The 22,962-nt window shown below is 54.0% G+C and overlaps 2 protein-coding genes and 1 long non-coding RNA gene across 8 annotated transcripts in view; 2 read left to right on the forward strand and 1 right to left on the reverse strand.

Moving 5' to 3' along the window:
- Positions 1–10,636, forward strand: part of FAM117A (family with sequence similarity 117 member A) — a 57,811-nt gene extending 47,175 nt beyond the window's left edge. For all 5 annotated transcript variants that reach the window (XM_089773979.1, XM_075911321.2, XM_089773978.1 and 2 more), the window contains 6 exons: positions 4,011–4,106; positions 4,663–4,767; positions 5,135–5,269; positions 7,420–7,645; positions 7,937–8,087; positions 8,961–10,636. In XM_089773979.1, coding sequence (XP_089630105.1) covers positions 4,011–4,106; positions 4,663–4,767; positions 5,135–5,269; positions 7,420–7,645; positions 7,937–8,087; positions 8,961–9,303 — 1,056 coding nt within the window. In that variant the 3' untranslated portion in view covers positions 9,304–10,636. The remainder of the gene's footprint in view (positions 1–4,010; positions 4,107–4,662; positions 4,768–5,134; positions 5,270–7,419; positions 7,646–7,936; positions 8,088–8,960) is intronic.
- The window catches only part of LOC106731804 (uncharacterized), a 32,873-nt gene extending 17,669 nt beyond the window's left edge, over positions 1–15,204 (reverse strand). The window contains exons 1-3 of one of the 2 annotated variants that reach the window (XR_016348043.1): positions 14,829–15,204; positions 13,543–13,644; positions 221–5,058 (exon numbers count right to left, since the gene is read on the reverse strand). This is a non-coding gene — a long non-coding RNA (uncharacterized LOC106731804). Of the gene's footprint in view, positions 1–220; positions 13,645–14,828 lie in introns of both variants that reach the window. The other variant, XR_016348042.1, reaches the window with a different exon arrangement.
- Positions 15,205–16,205: 1,001 nt separating this feature from the next.
- Positions 16,206–22,724, forward strand: SLC35B1 (solute carrier family 35 member B1). The gene is made up of 9 exons (XM_075911547.2): positions 16,206–16,435; positions 18,049–18,152; positions 18,817–18,947; positions 19,571–19,601; positions 19,823–19,983; positions 20,376–20,502; positions 21,452–21,558; positions 21,856–22,009; positions 22,381–22,724. Exons 1-9 carry the CDS (start codon positions 16,248–16,250, stop codon positions 22,431–22,433), a joined length of 1,056 nt encoding a protein of 351 aa, XP_075767662.1. The 5' UTR covers positions 16,206–16,247; the 3' UTR covers positions 22,434–22,724.
- The last annotated feature ends 238 nt before the right edge of the window (positions 22,725–22,962 follow it).

Consider the following 22,962-nt stretch of genomic DNA (forward strand, 5'->3'; position numbering starts at 1 on the left):
TGAGCCACACAGCACTCTGCCGGAGTGTGGAAAGGGTCCAGGCTTTGAGGAAACTCTTAGCAACCTGTAAATATTACTGTGTGGCAACAGATACGGGTTCTGCATGTGGAGAGGTGGAAGAATTTAGAATAAGAGCATCCATTCACTTAACCAGCCATTTATTAGCATATTAAAGCGGTCTGTTAACGGAGTGTTCATTTTCCAGCAATGTATTACTTACTGGGCTGTGCAGGAAATTCTCAATTGGTTTCCAAGTTCCATTGACATTCGGATGCATTCTCTCCTGTCACTGCGTCTGCTGCCACATGCAGCTCAGGGGTTGGCTGGCATTCTGAACATACAGGGAAGGAGTTCCTTTGCCTTGACCCTTTGGGGTGGGAGAGGAGAGGAGAGACGCATATGGGCCCCAGTAAAACTTAACTCCAGTGTTCAGGATCTGCAGCTAAAAGCTTAATCTTTTTAGGCATTTAATCTGCTTTCAGGCCCCCCTCTCCACTGTATGAAATGCTGGTAGGGTCATTTGACCCCCTGCTCCCAGTGTGGATTTAACCAGTGCAGTCTCTAGGGCAAGTTATGGCAGTGAGGTAACAGTACAGCTCTTCCCAAACCGTAGTAAACACAGCTCCCAGCACTCCGGAAACAGGTGATCACCACTTCTGTTGTGTAGTTGGGAACCTGACAGGGCTGGCAGTATCCGTGTCCAGCGAGATCAGCAAGCACAGAATGGATCTTTTTAAATTCAGGAAATGTCCATTCGGAACTGGAACAGAACATTGCGTGGCTAAGTGGGCCTGGGCTGGTAGGTTGCAACTCTGTGCACCTGATTGCTTAATGTGTCAAGCCTACTGCTCTGCATGGCTCTTTTCAGACTCCAACGTTTAGAACGTGTTTTTATACAAACACTGAAAACTGGATGAGTCCTGACCTGTAGAACTTCCTTGAGAAAATACCCAACAAAAATGTAGACGTTCCGCAGCTCAGGGCTGTAATTGCGTACTTAACTTCTTCCCACTGCCATTTGACTTCTCTTGTGCAGCTCTAAGTCTACAAATCTGCTGCCTGAGGTAACCACAATTTGCATATGTAACTAACATGAAGTGTCAGGTGGGGTGCATTAATCTGGATTTAAAATAGAAAATGCCTTAAACAGGGACTGACTAGTTTTTTGTGCGGTGGTTAAAAATCCTAGTTTTACCTGTTTAAAACCCCTCTGGTGAATACCATCCCACGTAGGCAGAACTGGGACCCAAGCTTCATAGCTGCCAGTCCTGTGCCTTATCCAGATCATGTTTTTCCATCTGTCATCTCATTCAAACTTCTGCTGAGATGCAGGACAATCTCTGCTGCAGATCTGCAATGTGTCACACTGAATTTTTCAGTGTCTTGAGGCACAATGAAGCTGACTCCCTGGAACTTCTGGGGACAGGGTTATGTTCACACCTTTCTTTAAATAGCTACAGATCAGCTGTTTGCAAAACTCCGTGGCTCTGCTCGCATAAGGTGGTTAAGTGAGATGCAGCTGCAGGTGCTCAGTGTGGGGGCGAGGATGGTAGCAAAATACATGATTGGAGATTGTGGTTTCATCTTGCTTGCTGCACAAAGCATTTTGTCCCCACTCATTTTGAGGGGAAGTGGTTTTGGCCACAGTTAGTACAACAGGTTCTGTAATTTCCTTCTCTGCTGACAGACTTGGTCTCAGAGGTAGGAGGCACATGCAGGCTCTTTCTTCAGGCATTCACTCCTGCAGGGTTAGTTCTTCCTTTTTAGGCTCTGTTCCTCTGGTATGAGCCCTTTAAGCAGTGCTGAATGGTCTGGCGCTGTGGTTCTTTAGCCCTAGGAGTGCAGAGACAGGGTAGATCTCTGGAGCATGCCAAGGTGATCCTGAGCGAAGTCCAGTGACTGGAAGAAAAAGGGAGCCAAATGCAGCTTTGGAATGGAGTCCTCCCCCACACCACCTCGGCAGGCCAATGGGATAGTGGAGGTTGTAAAATGCTTCTCACGTGGGTTCATGAGGACAGGAGATGGCCGGCATTTCCAGAAGCTGAATTACTGCTGCTCTGACCTGGGTGGTGAATGTGAGGTTAGGTCAGCCCCATGCCCAGGGCCGTTCAGGCTTTGATCTGACAGACACTAGTACTCGTGGAAACCACTAAGTAGCAGCAAACTTCAGGCATTGCAGGGATGAGAACTCTGCGTATTTGAAATGGGCAGCGGGGGCCAGCCTGCCAGCACAAGACGACTTTGCTTATGTTTGAGGTGTATTGACTGCTCTTCCTATCCGCCAGCCACATCAGGCAGAAGGACTGCAGCCTCCCCAAAGAGGTGCAGCTGGCTGAAATCAGACTTGTCCATAGAAAAGCAGACTGCTCAGCTGCCAGAGGACTGTGTCCTGAGGGCTCCAGTTCAACTCCTGCTGGTCTGTGAGAGTTGGAGCAGTACTGCAAAGCAGCTGCATCCAGTTATGGGGCGTAATCTGCCAGAGGAAACCTGGTACCTTTCTGGATAGCTTGTGCATTTTCCCTGGTTTAGAACTGCAACTTCTAAGCAGTTTTCTGTAGCGAGCGTTCTGCAGCCTCCGTGACTCAATGGGGCTGTTTAAAACAGCTGCTGTTTTTGCAATGACCTCTCCAGGGAGGTCAGTGGAGTTGCTTGGAGAGCAACTGTTCTCAGGCCCTTGAACCTCCTGGCAGCATGTCCAGTGAGGACTGAGGAGGAAAGTAACATCCAACCGTCCTACAGAGATGGCAGGGAGGGGAATGACTTGGGATGGATAGCGTATGAGGAGTTTAATGTGATGGTGGGAAAAGCCACTGGGGATGGATTTCAAATGAGGTACTTTGGGACGCCTTTCTGATCCTAATGGCTCCTCTGTGCTTCTGGCAGACTTGCTTTGATAATCCCATTGTGTAAAATGGTGCTGAAGTTCTGCTCCCCCAATAAGTTCAACTTTGCTCAGTTTCCTGTCAACCCTGCAGACTCAAAAGGGACCGGCGTCCAGCTGGATTCTTGCCTCATTCATGCATCAGCACCAATACAAGACTCCAGCCAACTTCTGCTTTTGGTTGCACACATGAACTTCCACTTGATCTTCATTGAAGTTGGAGGGTGTGCTGGGGAGGGAAATATCTGGCCTAGCAATCTGGACATAACAATTTACTCTGAGCTGTGCTGACGCTGGTAGGTTAGAGAAAGAGATGGAAAATAAATCCCTCCCATCATCACAGCTGACTGTATCCATGTGGAAGGCAGGAGAGATTGTTTGTACAATCTGCTTTCTCTGTCTATCCATACCATTATTACTCATCACTGATCTCCAAGCACGTGACAAGGAGATAAAGACAAAGGCTTGAGAAAAGTTATTTATTAGTTCCCATAATAGAAAATCTAGAGGACACCAAATGAAATTAATGGGTAGCAGGTTTAAAACTAATAAAAGAAAGTTCTTCTTCACACAGCATGTAGTCAACCTGTGGAACTCCTTGCCAGAGGAGGCTGTGAAGGCTAGGACTATAACAGAGTTTAAAGAGAAGCTAGATAATTTCATGGAGGTTAGGTCCATAAAAGGCTATTAGCCAGGGGATAGAAATGGTGTCCCTGGCCTCTGTTTGTCAGAGGCTGGAGAGGGATGGCAGGAGACAAATCGCTTGATCATTGTCTTCGGTCCACCCTCTCTGGGGCACCTGGTGCTGGCCACTGTAGGCAGACAGGCTACTGGGCTAGATGGACCTTTGGTCTGACCCTGTACGGCCGCTCTTGTGTTCTGATGAGTTGAAAGAGCCACAAGTTCAGACAAACATTGGCTTGGTCAGAGTATTTTAAAGTGCAACTCTTTTCTAATCTGTCTTGCCATGCCTGGTACTGTAACCCAAACTGCTCTACCCAGAGCTGAGACCCACTGGAATCTAGTGTGGCTGGACAGGTCTTGCTGACTTCTCTTTCTAGGAGGCCTTCTCCCAGCCTAGGAGACAGTAAATTTGGGGGTGCAACCCTAATAAATCTCTTCTCTTCAGACGCCGACGTCCTGGCACGAAGCGGAAGTGGGGAAGGCCAGTGCCAGTACTCACAAGCGTTCCGCGTCTTGGGGTAGCATGGATCACCGCAGAGAGGTAAACAGGCCCTTCTGAGGCTGGCTCAGAGGTGGGGGAAGAGGGTGTAGCTGAAGCTGAGACACTAAGCTCCCATGTGCACTCCCTATCCCTTAGTTTGAAGGGCTGCATGGCCTAAGTCAATAGTCCTCCTGTGTCCATAAATCTTAAACTGCAGGTCAGCTTGCTCTTCCCACCCCAGCTGCCAGTCCCTCCTCCAGCCAGCTCCTGTTGTGCAAGGGCTGACTAGCTCAGTGCATGGCGTGGAGCGGCCGGGCCGTAGCACCAGCCTTGGAGCTCTGGTTCAAAGCTGCGGGTGTAAAAGGAAGGCTGATACTCCAGGACTTGTAGCAGGGGGAAGCTGTCTGCAGTGTTCTAGAACGGGGGAGTTCATGGTTACGCCTCAGGAGTAATTTCCTCCCCGCCCTCTGAAATGTCCAAGGTTTGTTCTAGCTTGACTGTCCCTCTGTCTTGAAACTTCCTCTGGGAGAACGAGGGGAGGGGAGGGGAGGGCGGATTTTGGCTTGGGAGCTCTTTCTTCTCGTCTAATTCAACACGTGTTGATTTCCTTTGCTAGATTGCCAAACTGAAGCAGCAGCTCCAGAGAACGAAGCTAAGTGGCAAAGAGAAGGACCGGAGCTCCCCGCTGCCAGGGGACCACGCTCTCCTGGGATCAGTCAGGGTATGTTTTCCCAGGCCGTGTTGCAATGTATCCTAAGGAGGCGGGGGGCACAGTCCAGCCCTGCTCCTGGATTGCAAATCCCGTTTCCAAGTGGCTCTGGATGTTTAAATTCGACTACCCAGCATTTAAGCCTCCTTCTCCCCCCCCCAACCCCTTCTTCCCCACGCACCTCTGAAGGCTTTGGACTGCAGTCAATGGGGTTGAAATCCCCCGTCCTGTCCGGGCCTTCTCCTGTCAGCTGGCTTCCTAGAACATCCTGGCTGGAAGTGCAGAGCTGTGGGCTGGATGCAGCTGTGCGGGGAGATATGGGGGGCTTGTGAGGCTGCAGATGACGACTGCCTCAGTCTCACGCTCTGTGTTGTCACAGGACTCCCCTCCTGGACTCCCTCCTGGATCTCCCATTTTGAGGCTTAACCCCTGCTTACACAAGAGCCTGGAAGGACTAAACCAGGAGCTGGAGGAGGTGTTTGTGAAGGAACAAGGAGATGAGGAGCTTCTCAGGGTGAGCTACGTCCCTCGGGGGGGGGGGGGAGCCAGAAGTGTTGGGCTGGAAGGGACTTGAATCGAAGTGCAGTCCCCTGCACTAATGGCCAAGGAAACGGGGAACATCAAGTGCAGAATAGCCGGCTTGTTACTTAGACCAGCTCTCCAGCACCGAGGGGCGTGGGATTCTAACCCACCCTCCACAGTGGGAGCTGCATCCGAGGGCATCACCTGCAGATTCTGTAACCGTGTCTCCCCTGGTGCTGTGCACGTTATTAATGAAAATATTTAGTACCAGGTGCAGGACTGAGGCCCCTCTCCCATGGGACTCCACTGCATGCAACCTCCCAGCTTGACAGCAGATCACAAGGCGTTGATAACCGCTCTGACTCCAGACTGTGTCAGTTATGCACCCAACGTTCAGTAAGGTCCAGAGCACATGGCCCTGGTGTGCTTAAGAGACACCACATGGGGCTGTAAAATCCAGATAACATCACGACTACAGGTTCTCCCCATCCACTGAGCCAGTAACCCTGTGACAGAAGGAAACTAGACTGGCTTACTTGACAAATGGTCCTTAACATTAACCAAATGAAACTAATGGGCAGCAGATTTAAAACAAATAAAAGGAAGCTCTTCTTCACACAGTGCATAGTCAACCTGTGGAACTCCTTGCCTGAGGAGGTTCTGAATGCTAGAACTAGAACAGGGTTTAAAAGGGAACTAGATAAATTCATGGAGGCTAAGTCCATAAATGGCTATTAGCTAGTATGGGTAAGGAATGGTGTCCCTAGCCTGTTTGTCAGAGGGTGGGATGGATGGCAGGAGAGAGATCGCTTGATCATTCCCTGTTTGATTCACTGCCTCTGGGACACCTGACATTGGCTACTGTGGGCAGACAGGATACCGGGCTGGATGTCATTTGGTCTGACCCCGTCTGGCTGCTCTTCTGTTCTTAACCTTCTCCTCTAGGGGCGCTCAAACTGATAGTGTAAGAATTTGTTCCAGTACCTTTTCAGCATGGAAGTTAGACGCACAGCGCTGTAATTGAGACCTCTTTGGTCCCCTTTAAATCACAGGGACTGTATTTGCCATTCTAGTCTAAGGGACTGTGCATCCCTGACTCTCTCCATTTGCATGGTGCTTGTCTAAGAATACATCAACTCTTCAGAGCAGCGCTCTGTTTCCAGCAAAGCCCCCATCAGGATATTAGAATCCTCGAACACTAGAGCTGGAAGGGACCTCGAGAGGTCATCGCATCCAGTCCCCTGACCTCATGGCAGGGCCAAGCATCAGCTAGCTAGGCCATCCCTGGCAGGTGTCTGTCCAACCTGCTCTTAAATGTCTCCAGGGATGGAGATTCCACAACCCCCCTCTGTCAATTTATTCCAGTGTTTAACCACCCTGACAGTTAGGAAGTTTTTCCTAATGTCCAGCCTCAACCTCCTTTTCTGCAGTTGAAGCCCATTGCTTCTTGGCCTAGACTCAGAGGCCAGGGAGAACAATTTTTCTCCTTCCTCCTTGTAACACCCTTTCAGGTACTTGAAAACCACTATCACGTCCCCTCTGTCTGCTCCCTTCCAAACTAAACAAGCCCAGTTCTTTCTGTCTTCCCACATGGCTCGTGTTCTCTAGACCTTTCATCGTTCTTGTTGCTCTTCTCTGGACCCTCTCCGACTTGTCCACGTCTTTCCTGAAATATGCCCAGAACCGGACACAATGCTCCCACTGAGGCCTAATCAGTGCGGAGCCGAGGGGAAGAATGACTCCTGGTGTCTTGCTCGCAACACTCCAGTCAATGCACCTCAGACAGGTTTGCTTTTTTTGCAGCAGGGTCACTCACTGGACACAAGCTAAATGTGAGTCAACAAAGACCCCCAGCTCCTTTCTGCAGTGCTCCTTCCTAAACAGCTGGATGTTGCTTCAGCATAAATAGCGAACGGTTTCCTAAGGCGTGTGGCCTTAAAACTGGCCAAGAGGAGCTAGTCTGAAGGCTGGTGGAGAAATGGCTCTAATTTGGCACCGCCATGTGTTCTGAGCGGGTCTAGGATCGGCCCCGGCCTGTTGGGTTGAGTCAGTCAACTGGGATCTAAGTGCCACGGGTGTGATGTCTGCCTGCGAGCGAGGGGGCTGGGGCCGAGGGGTTCTCATGAGCGTCCCTCCCTCTAGATCCTGGATGTGCCAGATGGCCACAGGGCACCAGCCCCTCCCCAGGGAGGCTCTGAGGATCTTTCTCTGCTGACTCTGGAGCCCGGCAGTAGCAGCTGCAGCAGCCTGTCTCTGTCTCCGTCCCCTTCGGTGCCACTCCGCTCGTCTCCGCACACCCCGGCCAGAGCAGCTGCTGAGGAGCTGCCCTCTGCCCTGGAAGAGCCGGTGCCGCACCCCAAGGAGAAGGGTAAATGGCAACACCCCAGGGAGCTGTGGGTGGCGATGTGAACAGTGACCCTGTCAGTGCCGCCCTGCTCCCGCCACCTCCAGGATTGGGATTGTGGGAGTCCAGCAGGTACCCAGGACCTGGGGGGAGGGGTGTCCCTGGGTGGGTGCTGGGGCCGATTGGAGTTACAAGGGCTCTGCTGGGCGGGTCTTTGCTCAGTCACGAGGGAATTCTCCCTGCTGGTGCCTGACTGCTGGGCCCGGGGAGCTTCTCCTGTGCTGTGTTTACGGGGGCTTTGTTGGGCTCTTCTAGAATACGCTCAGAGTCTTCCTGCCCTGCTAGAGGACGGGAGCCCCTCTCCAGTCCTGGCCTTTGCCTCCTCTCCTCGACCCAACCACAGCTACATGTTCAAACGGGAGCCCCCCGAGGGCTGCGAGAAAGTCCGGGCCTTCGAAGAGGCTTCGTAAGTATGAGCAGGACCGTGTCTTGAGGGGTGGCGGGACAGTGCGGGGCAAGGGGAGCTGCGTGGCTGCCACTCAAGCCCCCTTGCTTGGAGGCCAAGGAAGTGCACCTAGCATGGCCGGGACTGGGGCAGCGGCCCTTGGGAAGGGTGCGGAAGCAGGGAACCCGCATGCTGCTGGCCCGGCAGGATGCTGCTGTGAGGGCGACGGGTTCCCACCACACGCACACGCACTTGGCTTACGGAGCCAGCAGGCCCTCTGGACACCTGTTAAACAGTCTCCCCACGCCCAGCAGGCTGGGCAGGAAGGGGGGCCTGCTGGTTCCCCGTCAGCCTCCTTCCTTTCCGCCGGCCTCCGCTCAGTGGTTGAGGTGAGAACTCTAGGGAGGGCAAGCAGGAAGCCAAGTGCGACACAGGTCTCCTTTCTCGGGGCAGGCCTGTGCTTAGCACTGCACCGCAGTGACACCTCAGTGGAGCTGCTGCTACACAGACGCCTCCTGTGGAAGTGGAGTCTGTCGAGGGGAGACCCCTTTCTAGTGCTGCCTGCACCAGGGGATAGGCCGGAACGGCAGTGCTCAGGCGTGGGTTTTTCGCAGCCCTGAGTGATGCAGAGAAATCGATCTCTATTGATAGACCTGCCCTAGAGTCTTGTCTGCCTGGCCTCGCCACTCCGGCGTTGCTGGCTGAGTGCTTCCCTTGGCTTTCTGCACACGAAACGGCCTGTCCCAGGTCTTTCCTGCCGGGCAGTGGTCAGCTTGCAAAGGGTTCCAGCAGTCGGCAGCCTCCCCCAAACACACGGCATGTGCTGCTACAGCCGCAATTGCTTGAACTCGGAGCGCTGTTCTAACCCGTTTCCTTTCTCTCTCCCTCCGTCAGCTCCCCCAGCTCTGAGCAGAATTTTCTGCCCTCCTGTCCTGATAAGAACAAAGTCCACTTCAACCCGACCGGCTCTGCCTTCTGTCCAGTCAGTCTAGCAAAGCCCCTTTTTCCGAACATGGGCTTCCTATTCAGGAACTTCCCTGCTCCTCCAAGCCCTGTGGCCCCGGGCACATGCCCCTCCTGCCAGTCCACTGCCCCAGGCCCGTTCCTTGGGCCGCGGAAAGACTCGGCGGTAGACGGCTTCAGCGAGGGCTCTAAATCCCCTCCACTGACCTTTGAGCACTGGAAGCGCAGCCAGACAGAAGAGACCGTCCTCTTCCACAGCTCCCTTGTGGTCTGAGGCCAGCGGGAGGCCCAGCACGGCGGCGCATCTGTGGATCTTGGGTGCATCTTCCCCAGCTTGTGGGGCCTTGGAGTAACTTGGGACCTCAGGGCCGGATGGACGGCCCTGGGATTGAAACCCACAGCCAGTTTCCTCCAGAACGTTCAGCGCCACGTGCCACGGGACTTGCTGCTGGAGCGGCTCCTTCCTGCGGGGCCCCAGCACTTTCCTGGGTCGAAATGTCATCGTTTGTCGAACAGCAGCTGGGACTCAGCCACCTGGCTCTGCCCTGGGAATTCCGGGGACACTTCTCCCCACGTGGCCTTCCTGCTCCTGGGAGAGGGAGGCCAGTCACGTGGCTGCCTCCTGGAGAAGCTGGTAGAAGCCAGCAGAGCTGGTTCCAGCTGCCCGAATGTACTGGGCCACATCTGCCGAGGCATCTGCACTCTGTCGCTGGCAGCTTGAGCTGCTCGGAGCACCCAGAACCGATGAGCCAGACGGGAGGGTTAGGAAGGGAACTGGCCAGTCGTAGGATATCGTAACCCTTTGAGAGAGCCACGTGGCGCTTTCAGTAGCCCCTGGGGATGCCTTGCTGTCCCAAGCTAGACTGCAGATCTGATGCCTGTCGGGCCTTTTTAGAGGCCTCTGTTTGCAGAGGGTCTGTCCTGGGAAGCATCTTACCCAGCCGAGGATGACCATGGGGAGAGGAGCTGCTGTGAAGAGCAGTTTGCAAGGCGTGGTAGGTAGGTAGCGAAGGGCCTCTCCTACCACCGCCTCTTTGCAGGGGAAGGAGTTGGCAATCGGAGTCAGAGCTGCATATGAAAGGGTTCCACTGATTGTGGAAGGTTGCTGCTAGTAGGGATGTTACATGCTGCTTTCCAGCCGAATGCCGTGGATGACCTGACTGCATCTGGTAATTTTTGCATGTGCAGGGGTGGAGTTGGGGGATCAGAACCATTTTTTGTGTCTGCAGAAAAACTTTATTCATAGATGTAAGAACTGGGCAGGAGTCAGATCCTGAGACCCAGCAATGCTATCCCAGCACAAAGCCTTATAAAGTGAAACTAGAAGCTGGAGACCTCCAGCTGTAATGGCTCTGGAAAAGGGAAGTATTTGACTTGTTCTGTTGCTAAGGCTCTGGGGTGTACTGAAGAACCCTATTTTCTTGTATCTGATGTAGAAACTCTATTTTCTTCCAAAGACACTATTTTTGCAGCTGTTTGACGTTTGTATTTTATGTATGTGTTGCGAAGCTTAAAGGAGGAGTGTTCGCTTTGGAGTTTTCTTGTCTTGTGTTCGGAGTTTTTTGCAGATCTTGGTGTTGACAGTAAAATAATAATAATTCCAGGCACCCAAAGCGCCTTCTTGCTTTCTGTGCAGATTGAGTGTATCTACTCATCCGGAGTGTCTGGCTGCTTGGATCAACAGATGCTGAGACTACATTTTCTGCAGCTATTGGCTTCTAGCTGCTGAAACTTGGACCTTCAGCTTAGAATGTGGGTTGGCCGGCCCCATCCTGGCACACAAAGCGGGGTTCGGTATTTACCACACTCAACCAGCTGTGCCACAGCTCCACGTCTGAGCATAGGCTGTGCCAGAGCCTGGCTAGTGTGTTGCACCTCAAGTAGTCCTTGCAGTGCCTTGAGGCTTAGGACGTGCTGTTTCTAGCCATGCTGTTTCAGCTGCTAGTGTTAAAATTGCTTCTCTCTAATATTAGTTGTGTGCTCATCTTAGCCATCTGAATCCAGCTTCTAAATCGGGCTGTGGAGAGGAAGTGCAGCCAGCTGGGAGGAAAACGCCCACGTACGTAAACTCTGCTTCATCCTGCTGCACAACAACCTACTTCCTGGGGACTCCCTGTAGTTGGTCGTGGCTCCCTGGGTGCTGGGGGCAGCTCAGCTTATTGAAAGCAGGAGCAGACACGCAGGAGGCCAGGTAGCCATTTTCCCAGTGAGCTGGGAGCGCAGAGCCTGGGAGCCAAGCAGGCTCCTGTACCTCAGCTCGGAGCGCGTCAGACTTTAGTGGAAAGGGCAGTGAACAAGGCCCCATGCTTCCCGGGACGCCTGAGCCCCTCAGCCCAGCTGTTCCTTACATCAGGATTAATATTGGGGGGACCATCACAATGAATTCCAGCTCCTGCGTCTTCTGGGGCAATACCAAAACCCTGTGTTGGGGGGGCCGAGGGGCAATCTGTAAACTCAAGTGCCAAGTAGCCTTAAGCATGCACTTCTGCTGGCTTAGACACCTGCATTCACACCACCACTGCCTGACCCCAGCTGCAGCCTGCCCACATACCACCCTCGGCTGCACACTTGCCCTGCTGCAGCCTCCGGAGGAAGGGGGGTCAGCCAAGCTGAGCTGTGTGGGAAGAGTAACTGGGCACCAGGGACTCACCTGGCCATCGGTGCTCTGTTATGCATCTGTGCAGCTGCTCCAGCAACTCCCATGACAGCCTGCTGATTAGCAGAGCTTCCACAGCCAGGCTTTGTTTATACTGGTGGTGCACATTCTCACATGCTTTGGTGCACAGTTATTCCATGCATGGATGGAAAAGATTAGAGCAGGGCTACTCAACATTCAGCCCAGGGGAGGGATCCTGTGGACAGGGCCTCCATTGGGAACATGCTACACACGGTAAGGTGTCTCCTGGGTGGGGTGAGCATGAAAGACGTGAGCAGACAGGCAGGCTGGAACAGATAGGTACAGGGTGTTGGCATTTCTAGCCCCCAGGGCCGGGAGCGCTGGGGCATTGTGGGAAAAGCTATTTGCATACATACATGCAACCATCCTTAAGTTGTAGCCCTCAGCATGTACTGTGAGTGTCACTGTGGCTCGGGGGGCTTCCAGTGTTGCGTAGCCCTGTGTTCAGGGAGCTTGGCTGCAGATGCGCTGTCCTGGGAATAGCAGTTTTGTTAATCTGTGGGGCCTGGTGTAGTCCTGCTCATAGTAACCTCTATCAGGTGGTGCCCTGGTTTCAAGAGATGACAAGGGCCCTGCTGCACTTGGCTCATAACGAGCTCTTTGAATTGTGCAACAAGACCAGGCCATGGAGACGCAGGATGGAAGGAAAGCTGGCTGCCTCATGGAACGCTAGGCTGCTCCCTTTGCTACTGCTTTCACTTCCCTGCAGCCTGAATGCCATACCAGCCCTCTCCTCCCCTGGGCACTTGCAGCTTGAGCCTAGTGCCCTGCTAGCGTACTCCTCGTGGCCGGCCGTCAGCAGTTCAGTCAATCTGGGCTTATTTGACTAGGGACCCCCTACTGCACGGATCCAGATGCAGGGAGGAATAAATAAACTTGATCAATATTCCTCCCCTCACTCTTATTGCCCCAGTCAGCTGAGATCCTGCCACTACGTGAGTCAGTTTGGCTGGCTGTTGGCTAGAAGCACCGTGCTACACTGATGGGTGGAAGACAGGAATGTGTAAAGAGGAGCTTTTTGTGGGAGCCCCTTCTAACACTTGTAAATCTAGGAAAGTACCGTACCTCTCCCACACGTGGCACCAGCCAGAGGCAATGCCACGTCCACACTCCCACTCAGGTGTGACTAGTCTGAAGTCAAACCTGTCCTCAGCTGTAGGCTGTTTAAAAATAAAGACTTTTGCAGATGCGGTGGTGTTGGCAGGTGATAGCAATTCTCACTAGGTGCTAAGAACAGCTGCAGACTAGAGGTTTCTCAAGGGTAATCACAGCCCAGCTGTTTGTGCAAGCTGGCAGAATGCTAATCTCAACAGAAATGGTTTCTGAATGTTTATCTTGGAGCTGAATCTCTGCAGAACCCCACCCACATCCTGCTTTCTACAGGTGCACTGCGCTTCTACATAGGTATGGCCCAAAGTGCTGGATTTAGTTTGAAGATGAGCCAGCTGACTTTCCTGTGCTCCTCCGTGCAGGGTGTGGTCCCTACACTGAACACCATGCAGGCGCCAGGGCTGGGGAAACGTGCCTGCTGGAGTAAAGATTTTTCTTATGAAAGGGAGAGGGCGGCTGGGTGGAGAGAACATTCCTTGTGCTAGCGCCTGCGAGCTGAGCCACAGGCAGATGCTCCTTTTTAAAAACCAGCAGCCCGAGAACCTGCCATGCATTGTAGTGCATTCGTGGTAGAGTATGGGTGGTGGGAGAGAAGTGATTCAGCGATGGGCATGTGCTGAGCCTTATGCAAGGGCTCAGGGTGGGGAAAGTGGCTGTGCTTGCCTAGCCTGGGGCAACTACATCCCCATAAAGGCCAAGAGAAAAAATAACCCCAACTGTACGTACAATATGGTGGGGGCTAATTTAGCTCCCAACTGATCAGGAAAGAGATCGTGGAGTCACGCTGGATAGTTCTCTGAAGACGTCCATGCCATGTGCAGTGACAGTCTAAAAAGCAAACAATGTTAGGAATCATTAAAAAGAGAATAGGACGGAGAATATCTTATTGCCCTTATACAAATCCATGATACACCCACATCTGGAATACTGCATGCAGATGTGGTCTCATCTCAAAAAAGACATACTGGCATTAGAAAAGATTTAGAGAAGGGCAACTAAATGATTAGAGGTTTGGAAGGGGGTCCCATGGGGGAGAGATTAAATAGACCAGTACTTTTCAGCTTGGACAAGACTAAGCAGGGATATGATAGAGGTCTATAAAATCATGAGTGGTGTGGAAAAAGTGAATAAGGAAAAATTATTTACTTGTTCCCAAAATATAAGAACTAGGGGCCACCAAATGAAATTAATGGGCAGCAGCTTTAAAACAAAAGGAAGTTCTTCACACAGTGCGTAGTCAATCTGTGGAACTCCTTGCCTGAGGAGACTGTGAAGGCTAGGACTATAACAGGGTTTAAAAGAGAACTAGATAAATTCATGGAGGTTAAGTCCTCCAATAGCTATTAGCCAGGATGGGTAAGGAATGGTGTCCCCAGCCTCTGTCAGAGGGTGGGATGGATGGCAGGAGAGAGATCGCTTGATCATTACCTGTTCGATTCACTCCTCTGGGACACCTGGCATTGACCACTGTTGGCCGACAGGATGCTGGGCTGGATGGACCTTTGGTCTGACCCAGTCTGGACATTCTTATGTTCTAAGGGAGCTTTCAGAGCTGTGCTCACTTGTACCCCCGGCCCCTGCATTTATCCCTATGAGCTGCTGGGGAAGAGGTCTGGTAAATCCTTTCCTGAGAGCAGGCCTCCAACAGCCACATCTACGAACAGGGGTTCAGAATAGGCCACATCAGGCTCATCTTTACAAGGGCTGTTTCCTAGGGCTGCCTTATGCCTGTCTTGTGACCACAGACCCTGGAAATCCCTTCTGCTTGATATCGATCTTCAGATGTGCAGGGCTTTAAAGCCCAGGGTTAGGATTTGCCACTTTTGGCTTCTGGACAAGGTTTGAGTTGACTACGTTAGTAGGTAGAGCCTACACGGGTACCAAATTTGCATCTGTGTCTGCACTGACCTCGGTGGATATCTGTCAAATCGCAGGGTTCTAGATACAACATTTGTATCTGCAAAAATGAGCTGCAGCTAGCTGTGGATTTGCAGGGCTCTATTAATACATACCACGGCTAGATGGAATCAGCCAGACCGCTTCCACCTTGAATATTTGCCTTTAGTGCCAGCAGTGTGAGGAGAAGTGGGCTGTGGCCCTAGCAACACAAGGATTGTGCCATGGACTGAATTTCACGTGACCGGGTTCGGTTCCAACGTCAGCGACGCTTCACTGAGTTCAGCAGGTTACGTTATTCCGTGCAGCTTCCTGAAAGGGGAGAACGACGGGCAACACTGGGCTCTGGGCGGGGGCTTCTCTCACGGGCCAGGGCTCTGGCTGCAGAAGAGCCGGCATGCGGGCCAGGCTGGGGAAGGTCCGACTCCCCCCGTGTGGGGTGGTTCACGCCGCAGGCTTGACGCGCTTCCACTTCTGGCTCAAAGCGCACTCCCCCCCACACACACATACATACCCCCCTCGCCCCCCCCACACCCCTCACCCCCCCACACACACATACATACCCCCCTCACCCCCCCCCACACCCCCCTCACCCCCCCACACACACATACATACCCCCCTCACCCCCCCCACACCCCTCACCCCCCCCACACACACACATACATACCCCCCTCACCCCCCCACACCCCTCACCCCCCCCACACACACATACACCCCTCACCCCCCCCACACACATACATACACCCCTCACCCCCCCACACCCCTCACCCCCCCCCCCCACACACATACCCCCCCTCACACACCCCTCACCCCCCCCCACACACACACACATACATACCCCTCCCCCCACACACCCACCCCCCGGGGCTGCCGCCGGCTGCAGAGCGAGGGGCTCAGGCCCGGGGCACTGTCTATGGGGGGGGGGGGGGGCTGCAGAGAGCGGCGCCCCTCCCCCCGGCTGAGGGCGCAGGGCCCCGCCCCTCAATACTGCAGGCAGGGGGCGGGTGCTTGGCTCCTTGCCAGGGGGCGGGGCGGGGCGGGGCCGAGTCGCTGCAGCAGCCGGGCTGCCCCCGCCCCTGGCCCCGCCCCTCCCCTTTCTACAGCTTTCCACGCAGCCACTGGGCGCATGCGCCGGAGGCGGGGCACGCAGTGCTCTGTGCGCCGCGAAGCCGACGGGCGCTAGGACCAAGCGGGAAACCGAGGCCCTGGCTCCCCCTTCGGGCCGCGCGGCCAACCCACGCGCTCCACATTGGGCTACGTCACCACAGAGCGCCCGCGCCAGGGGAGGCCCCGAGCTTTGTGGGGCCCGGGCGGTGCCTGAGCCGGGACCCGCCGCGTCGGGGCTCGGCCGCGGGGCGCAGGCGGCAGCGAGGGCCGGGCCCAGCCCGCGGGGCCCGGTGGGACGAGCTCGGCCCGGCCCGCGCCCCCCCCGGCCCCTGCGACTCCCGCCCCCGCCGCGCCGGCTCCGGCAGCGCCGCGGGCAGCCCCGCCCCCGACCCGGCGCGTGAGGGCAGCGAGGCGGCCGCTGGCTGCTCATGAGGCCCCCCGCGCCGCCCCGGCCGCCGGCCCCGCTGCGCGACGTGCGCCTGCTGCTGCCGCCGGCCCCGAGCGCGGCCATGGGGGCGAGCGGGGGGGGGGCGCTGCCCGAGCGGCTCCGGCTGCCGGTCTGTTTCCTGGGCGTCTTCGCCTGCTACTTCTACTACGGGCTCCTGCAGGAGAGCATGTGAGAGACCCCCCCGGGACCCCCCCGCCGCCCCCCCCGGGACCCCCCCCAGACCCCCCCCGGGACCTCCCCTGAGACCCCCGGGGCCCCCCCCGAGACCCCCCCGCCGCCCCCCCCCTGAGACCCCCCGCGGGACCCCCCGGGACCCCCTGGGACCCTCCCCAGACCCCCCTGAGACCCCCCGGGGCCCCCCCCAGACACCCCCTGGGACCCTCCCCAGACCCCCCTGAGACCCCCCGGGGCCCCCCAGACCCCCCTGGGACCCTCCCCAGACCCCCCCCCCCCCGGGACCCTCCCCTGAGACCCCCGGGGCCCCCCCCGAGACCCCCCCCCGCCCCCCCCTGGACCCCCCCGGGACCCTCCCCAGACCCCCCTGAGACCCCCCCGGGGCCCCCCCCAGACACCCCCTGGGACCCTCCCCAGACCCCCCCCGGGACCCCCCGGGACCCTCCCCAGACCCCCCCCGGGACCCCCCCAGACCCCCCCACGGGACCCCCCCCGGGACTCCCCCGCCGCTCCCCCTGAGACCCCCCGCCGCCACCCGGGACCCCCCCGGGGACCCTACTGCCCCTCTGAGACCCCCCCCCCCCGGGACCCCCATGAGACACCCAACTGCACCCCCCGCGAGCCCCCCCACCCCCTGCGGGACCCCCCCACCCCCAACTGCTCCCCCTGAGACCCACCACGCGAGGCCCCCCCCCCACAACCCTCCCCGCGGGCAGCCCCCCCACCACTCCCCTGCAACCCCTCACCGGCAACCCCCCCCCCCACTGCTTCCCCCCGCGGACAGTGCCCCCCGCCACCTCCCCGCAAGCCCTCATGGGCACCCCCCCACAGGCCACCCCCCCCCCGCAACTCCCCGCACAACACCCCCCGAATCCCTCCCCGCATGGGCAACCCTCCCACTGCAACCCCCGTGGGGGGGGGCCCTTCTGCACGGGCGCTCCCCCGCACCTCCCCCACAGGCAATCCTCTCCCACACACAGACACCCCCTCACAAACTCCCCACAAGCCCTGCCCTGAGCTCCCACAGCCCCCCTCCCCCCCCGCACAGTTCCTCCTGCCTCTCCCTGCCCCGTACCCCCACGAGCCAGCCCCCACCCAGTCCCCACCCTACATGCTCCCCTCTGCATTGTCCCTCCCACGCCACGAGCCCCCCCGCATCCCTCCCGCATCCACCCACCCTCCCCCAAGCTGGTTCCCGCTCCACCCCACGTACCACTACCGCCCAGCCCCGGGCCCCTCCCATGGACACATCCGCCCCACAATCCCCTGGGTCATACAGGAGGGCATGTAAGTTGCGCCCTTCCCATGTGGAGTCTCCCTCTTCCAGTTTGGGGACCTCCCCCACTTTCTGCAGAATGGCAGAACCTGGACACATCACCTCTCCTGGTATCCTAGGAAAGCTCAATATCTCCACAGGAGAACCCTCAGGATCCTCTGAGAGGTGTTTGCCAGCTGTGTGACTGATCTGAAACTTCATTCCATTGCAGGCTTGGCACAAGCACAGCTGACTGGAAGGTTGTGGGGTTGGGGGACCAGCAGATACAGCTACACTTTTGCTGCAGTCTCCCCGTGTGCCCCTCACCTTTCAATCCCATTTGTTCTTACAGAACTAGAGGTAAATATGGAGAAGGTGCCAAGCAGGAAAAGTTCAGATATGCTTTGTCCTTGGTCTTCATTCAGTGTGTGATCAATGCCATCTTTGCCAGGCTAGGTAAGTGTTCCAGAACCAACCACTGTGTCACCCCTTGCTTTTTCGCATCAGGACCTCTTTGAACCTTACTGCTATGCCACTTCCTTCTCCTCTGGGCTGGGCTGTGACACGCCTCCTGAAGCGTGGGGCCCGAGCAGTGATCGCGTCTACTGCAGATCACCCTCCCAATGCCAATGCTTGCCTCGGTTACAGCGTCCAGGGACTGTGAGCTTTTGCTGAGCACAGTGACCTTTCCGTTTGTCTGCACAGACGCTGGCTAAACTGATTGTCATTCATAGCATTCTTTATTAAGACACTGCATAAAACCAGGTTCTAAATTCTTTTCATTCAAGCTGGTTTTATTGTTGGGGAGGGTAAGAGTTGATGACTAGGCTATCTTGAGTTTTTAGTTTCTACAAGAGGTCTGTATGTCTTTTCTTGGTGGTATTTTTTGTTTGTTTTAAATCTTCCTTGTGCTCTAGGAATTCAGTATAACTTCTTTACCTCAGCGAGCACATGAGCTTGAAAGATCTAGTGATCTTGGAGATCTAGAGAGCTTATCTCCCCTCTCCAGTAGATAGGAATGTGCCTTTTGTACCTCTGACATGGAGAAATACCCTTATGATGCAAGTGCCCAGTCACATCAGCCCATGGGTGTTTCTTGTACATTTTGTCTTTTCCACAGTGATCCAGTTTTTTGATTCCGCCAGGGTGGATCGGACCCAGAACTGGTTGTATGCAGCTTGCTCACTTTCCTATCTGGGTGCTATGGTTTCCAGCAACTCAGCATTACAGTTTGTCAACTATCCGACTCAGGTGAAGAAAAGCAGGCAGTCTGTTAGGGAGAAGGCTGCATTGTAAAAATTCCCTTTACAGATTTGCCCTTTCCCCACTCAGGAGTTTTGCAAATTTCATTTCTGCCATGTGGGATGCTCACATGACCCATCCAGGCACTATGATGGGAAGTAGAGTCAGTTGCTGAAAAAGATTGACTGTGGAGGATGCTGCATTTCTGCCGTTAAGAGTGTTAATGAGGAGAATGGCTTCCATTGCTTTTCTTTACACTCTGTCCCCTACAAGCAAGTGGTGATGAAGTTAGTAATTCTAAAGGGGATTAGCCCTCAGGATGGGTAACACAATCCAGTCACAATATGAAATGCTGCTTAATCAAATCTGGAAGAAGAAAAAATCCTCATGTTTCAGGGTTTAAACCAGTGGCAGAAACATGGACTGGGGGGAGGGAGGTGGATGATCCCCCATCTGCTTACTGCAGGGTTTCTTGGATCTTTTGAAGGATCTGGTGCTGGCCACTGTCAGACAGGACATCGAATTAGATGGACCTTGGGTCTGATCCAGTCTGGCAATTCCTGTAGTTGTCTTGCCTGGTGTGGGGGAAGGCTGCAGCATGCAGCTAGTTAAGGTAGTTTTTCTCTTTACAGGTCCTTGGGAAGTCTTGTAAGCCCATTCCAGGTGAGCAGCTACTAATTTACAGCTTTGAGTGTTTCTCATGCCATGAGCAATCTGTGGATTGCATTCCCAGAAAAAGTTCAGCTGCTTTCGCAATAGCCCTGCTCCCACTAGTGCAGAGAATGATCTATGCACTCCCCAGTTAGATCCAGAACTGGACACAGTATCATTAGATTCTTAGCAGAAGGGTTTTGAGAGCACTTTAACTCATCTTTTCTTTTCAGTCATGCTCTTGGGGGTGACTATGCTGAGGAAGAAATACCCACTAGCCAAATATCTGTGTGTCCTGCTGATAGTCACAGGCGTGGCCCTGTTCATGTACAAACCTAAAAAGGGAGGTGATGATGCTGACGACCACATCTTTGGCTATGGAGAACTCCTCCTGGTGAGTACTGAGCTGTTGAAGCATCAGTAATTCCAAGGCTTTGTGTTGGTGAGAGGTAAAAAGGGTGGTGGTGGGGGAGGGGGGAGTTTAGTGGTGCAGGCTTCTGCCTGGATCTGCCCGTCGTTCGGGATTCACAAAGCCAGAATAAGAACGCTTGGGTAGTGATCTTCCCTCGGGTTCAGAGAGCGGTGTTCACACGTTTCCTACCACATGGTGGTGTGGGACGAAGCGCTGGCATAGCCATGTCTGGCACCTCCCCACAATGCCCTCTGACCAATGCTTATTTAAACTGGTGGAAGTGAGAGGCCTACAGCATTGAGATGCATGCTCCAGGGAGGGAAGAGCTACTGGAGTTATTTTCTAGTCTCCAACTTCTATTTCTTTCCCCTTAGCTGCTGTCACTGACGTTGGATGGCCTGACAGGAGTGTCTCAGGACCACATGAGAGCTCATTACCAAACTGGTTCCAATCACATGATGCTAAACGTTAATCTGTGGTCCACCTTGTTCCTGGGGGCTGGTAAGGAACATCTGAGGAAGCCAGAGCAACCTGGCACGAGGACTGATTTGTAAGACCCTCTAGTCCGGAGCCTTGCCTCCTGTTCTGAAAAGGGCCCAGTGTGTGTTGCAGAGCTGTTTGTTTGGGTCTAAACCCGATCTGTGGAACATTTACTGTAGTTTCTTAAATGTCCGCCAGGGGGCGCTGCTTTTCATAAAGCTCCATTGCTAATACTGCATTCGCATGCCTGGAAAGTTCTTGCTTTTCAGCCTGACTCCCTAGCATAGGTTGTTGCTTCCTAGGCTCTCTTGTTTTGGCGAAGAATGAGATCGCATCAGACTTCTAACCCAAAGCCTCCTTGTTCTGTTTAAGGGGTGGGGTGGGGGATTGCAGAGTGTGTGGGAGACAGATTGTTGGCTGCTGTCTTTTGAGAATTGGGATCCATAGTGAAAGGTGTAGCCTTGTCATGAGAGTAAAACTGGCCGTGGCGTGTTACCCCTGTTCCATTCAGAGGCGAGTCTGTTCAAAAGTGTTGATGAGCTGGAATGTGAAGGGCCTGCGCCTTGCAAAGATGACATTCTTACATCCTGCTGCAGCGCCTGATCCCTCTCGTTGACCTCCTGGCATCCCTTCTGTGGGCTGCAGATTCAACGAGTTCAGGCTAAGTGGGTACAGGAGGGCAGCAAGAGTGCCCAGAGCTGCAAAACTGAGGCAGCAAAGGGACCTCGACTCCTGGATGTTACTTGTTTCAGTCCTGAGGGGATAGCCAACTTGCTGTTTTCTCTTGCCAAGGAAGGTCTCTTGCATGGTGCAGTGACTGGAAGTTCTCTGCCAGTGGTATCTCTGGGTGGAGCTTAGCCTAGGCTCTTATCTGGCCATAGGGAACAAAAGCTAGAAGTATGAATGCTCCAGCTCTGGCTGCCCAGGCTCTCTGGCTTGAGTTCATCCTGCTCCTTTGCACTTTCTGCAGGTGTCTTCTTCACTGGGGAGCTCTGGGAATTCCTGAGTTTTGCTGAACGCTACCCCAGCATCCTCTACAACATCCTGTTGTTTGGCCTGACAAGTGCTCTGGGGCAGGTACGTACGTCTCTGCTTCCTTTTCCTCAGGCACTTGACCAAGGAACGCTTAATGTCCCAGCCGTTGTTTACCTGTGGGACAGAAGTTGTCTGGTCTCCCTGCCTTATTTGATTGCTCTTTGCTCGCTGTTCAGTCAGCATTTTCAGCTCGATGGTTGTGAAGAGTTGTCTTCAGGTTATGGCTGGGATTTGTTCTTTGCCAAAAGAGTCTCTTAAACTGTATAAAATGGATCTTCATGTTGGAGATCTTGCCTTCTCAACCAGACTGAATCTCTCTCTCCCCCTCCCTCTCTCAAGAGTTTTATCTTCATGACTGTGGTGTACTTTGGACCCTTGACTTGTTCAATCATCACTACAACCCGCAAATTCTTCACCATTTTAGCATCTGTCATTCTGTTTGCTAACCCGATCAGCATGATGCAATGGGTGGGAACTGTCCTGGTATTCATGGGTAAGTCCTGGGAGCCTGGCATTTTGAAACCTTTCTCTTCTCCATTAGAGTGGTGAAGTATAAATGGGGGATGATTGACAGGATTTTGGAGAATGGAGTTTCTTAGACCAGCTTGCTGGCAAAACCTCTATTGCAGTGTTTTGGGGAAGGCAAGCGGGATGGATGGAGAGCTCTTTGAGGCAGTTGCTATGGAAGGCAAATCCAAGTGATTTGGGAGACTTTTTAGGCTCTTGAAAAAGTTTCACAGGTGGCCGCTGTCTCTCAAATAATTTAGCACCCTTAACATACTGCTATAGAAAGACCTGACTGCACTTGTTTACGGAAGACCTTGGGCTTGCTTTTACATAATAATTTTTCTCCTTTTTCTGCAGGTCTTGGACTTGATGCGAAATTTGGAAAGGGATCAAAGAAGACAACACATTAGAAAGACTTTTGAACTCTGTACAATTGGAATGAACTCTTAACTTATTGTCTTGTACCTCAGCATCTGTCATGAACCTGGACTCAGGATGGGTGGCTGAGGAAGGGAATGGGCTTGGGTTTTTTTTAATTATGAAGTTTTTAAAAGTGTACATTTTAATCAGGAGTTTAGCCTTTCCCCTCCCGTAATCAAAGCTGCATTCATGGGACCCCATAGCAGGGAGCAATTAGAGTCTTAATGGGAGAAACACTTCAGAACTTTATTAAAGAACAGGAAGAACTATCACTTTTCTGACCTTGGTTTCAAAGCAGTTTTTGATTGCTCTTGGCAAGTTGCGTTCTGAGTGTACAGGTACTACAAGCAGCATTCCTCCTCCACCATATTCCAAAGGAAAGGGTTGGCCTTTGGTTCCTCAGTCTCAGAAAGGCTTGGGTCTCAGGTTGGCACAGGGTCGCAAAGCCCCAGGATCAAGAGACAATGCTGAAGAGAAATCCCATTGCCTCCTAAAATGGGTCTCTGCAATATGGCAGGT

Source organism: Pelodiscus sinensis, chromosome 29, assembly GCF_052426305.1.
Source record: "Pelodiscus sinensis isolate ZL-2025 chromosome 29, ASM5242630v1, whole genome shotgun sequence".
NCBI lineage: Eukaryota > Metazoa > Chordata > Testudines > Trionychidae > Pelodiscus > Pelodiscus sinensis.

Bases quoted from the DNA above. Each gene is read 5' to 3' on its own strand.
- SLC35B1 (XM_075911547.2), top strand. From the start codon at position 16,248: ATGAGGCCCCCCGCGCCGCCCCGGCCGCCGGCCCCGCTGCGCGACGTG. The intron at 16,436-18,048 runs GTGAGAGACCCC...TTGTTCTTACAG, and splicing joins GGGCTCCTGCAGGAGAGCAT to AACTAGAGGTAAATATGGAG. The intron at 19,984-20,375 runs GTGAGTACTGAG...CTTTCCCCTTAG, and splicing joins GCTATGGAGAACTCCTCCTG to CTGCTGTCACTGACGTTGGA.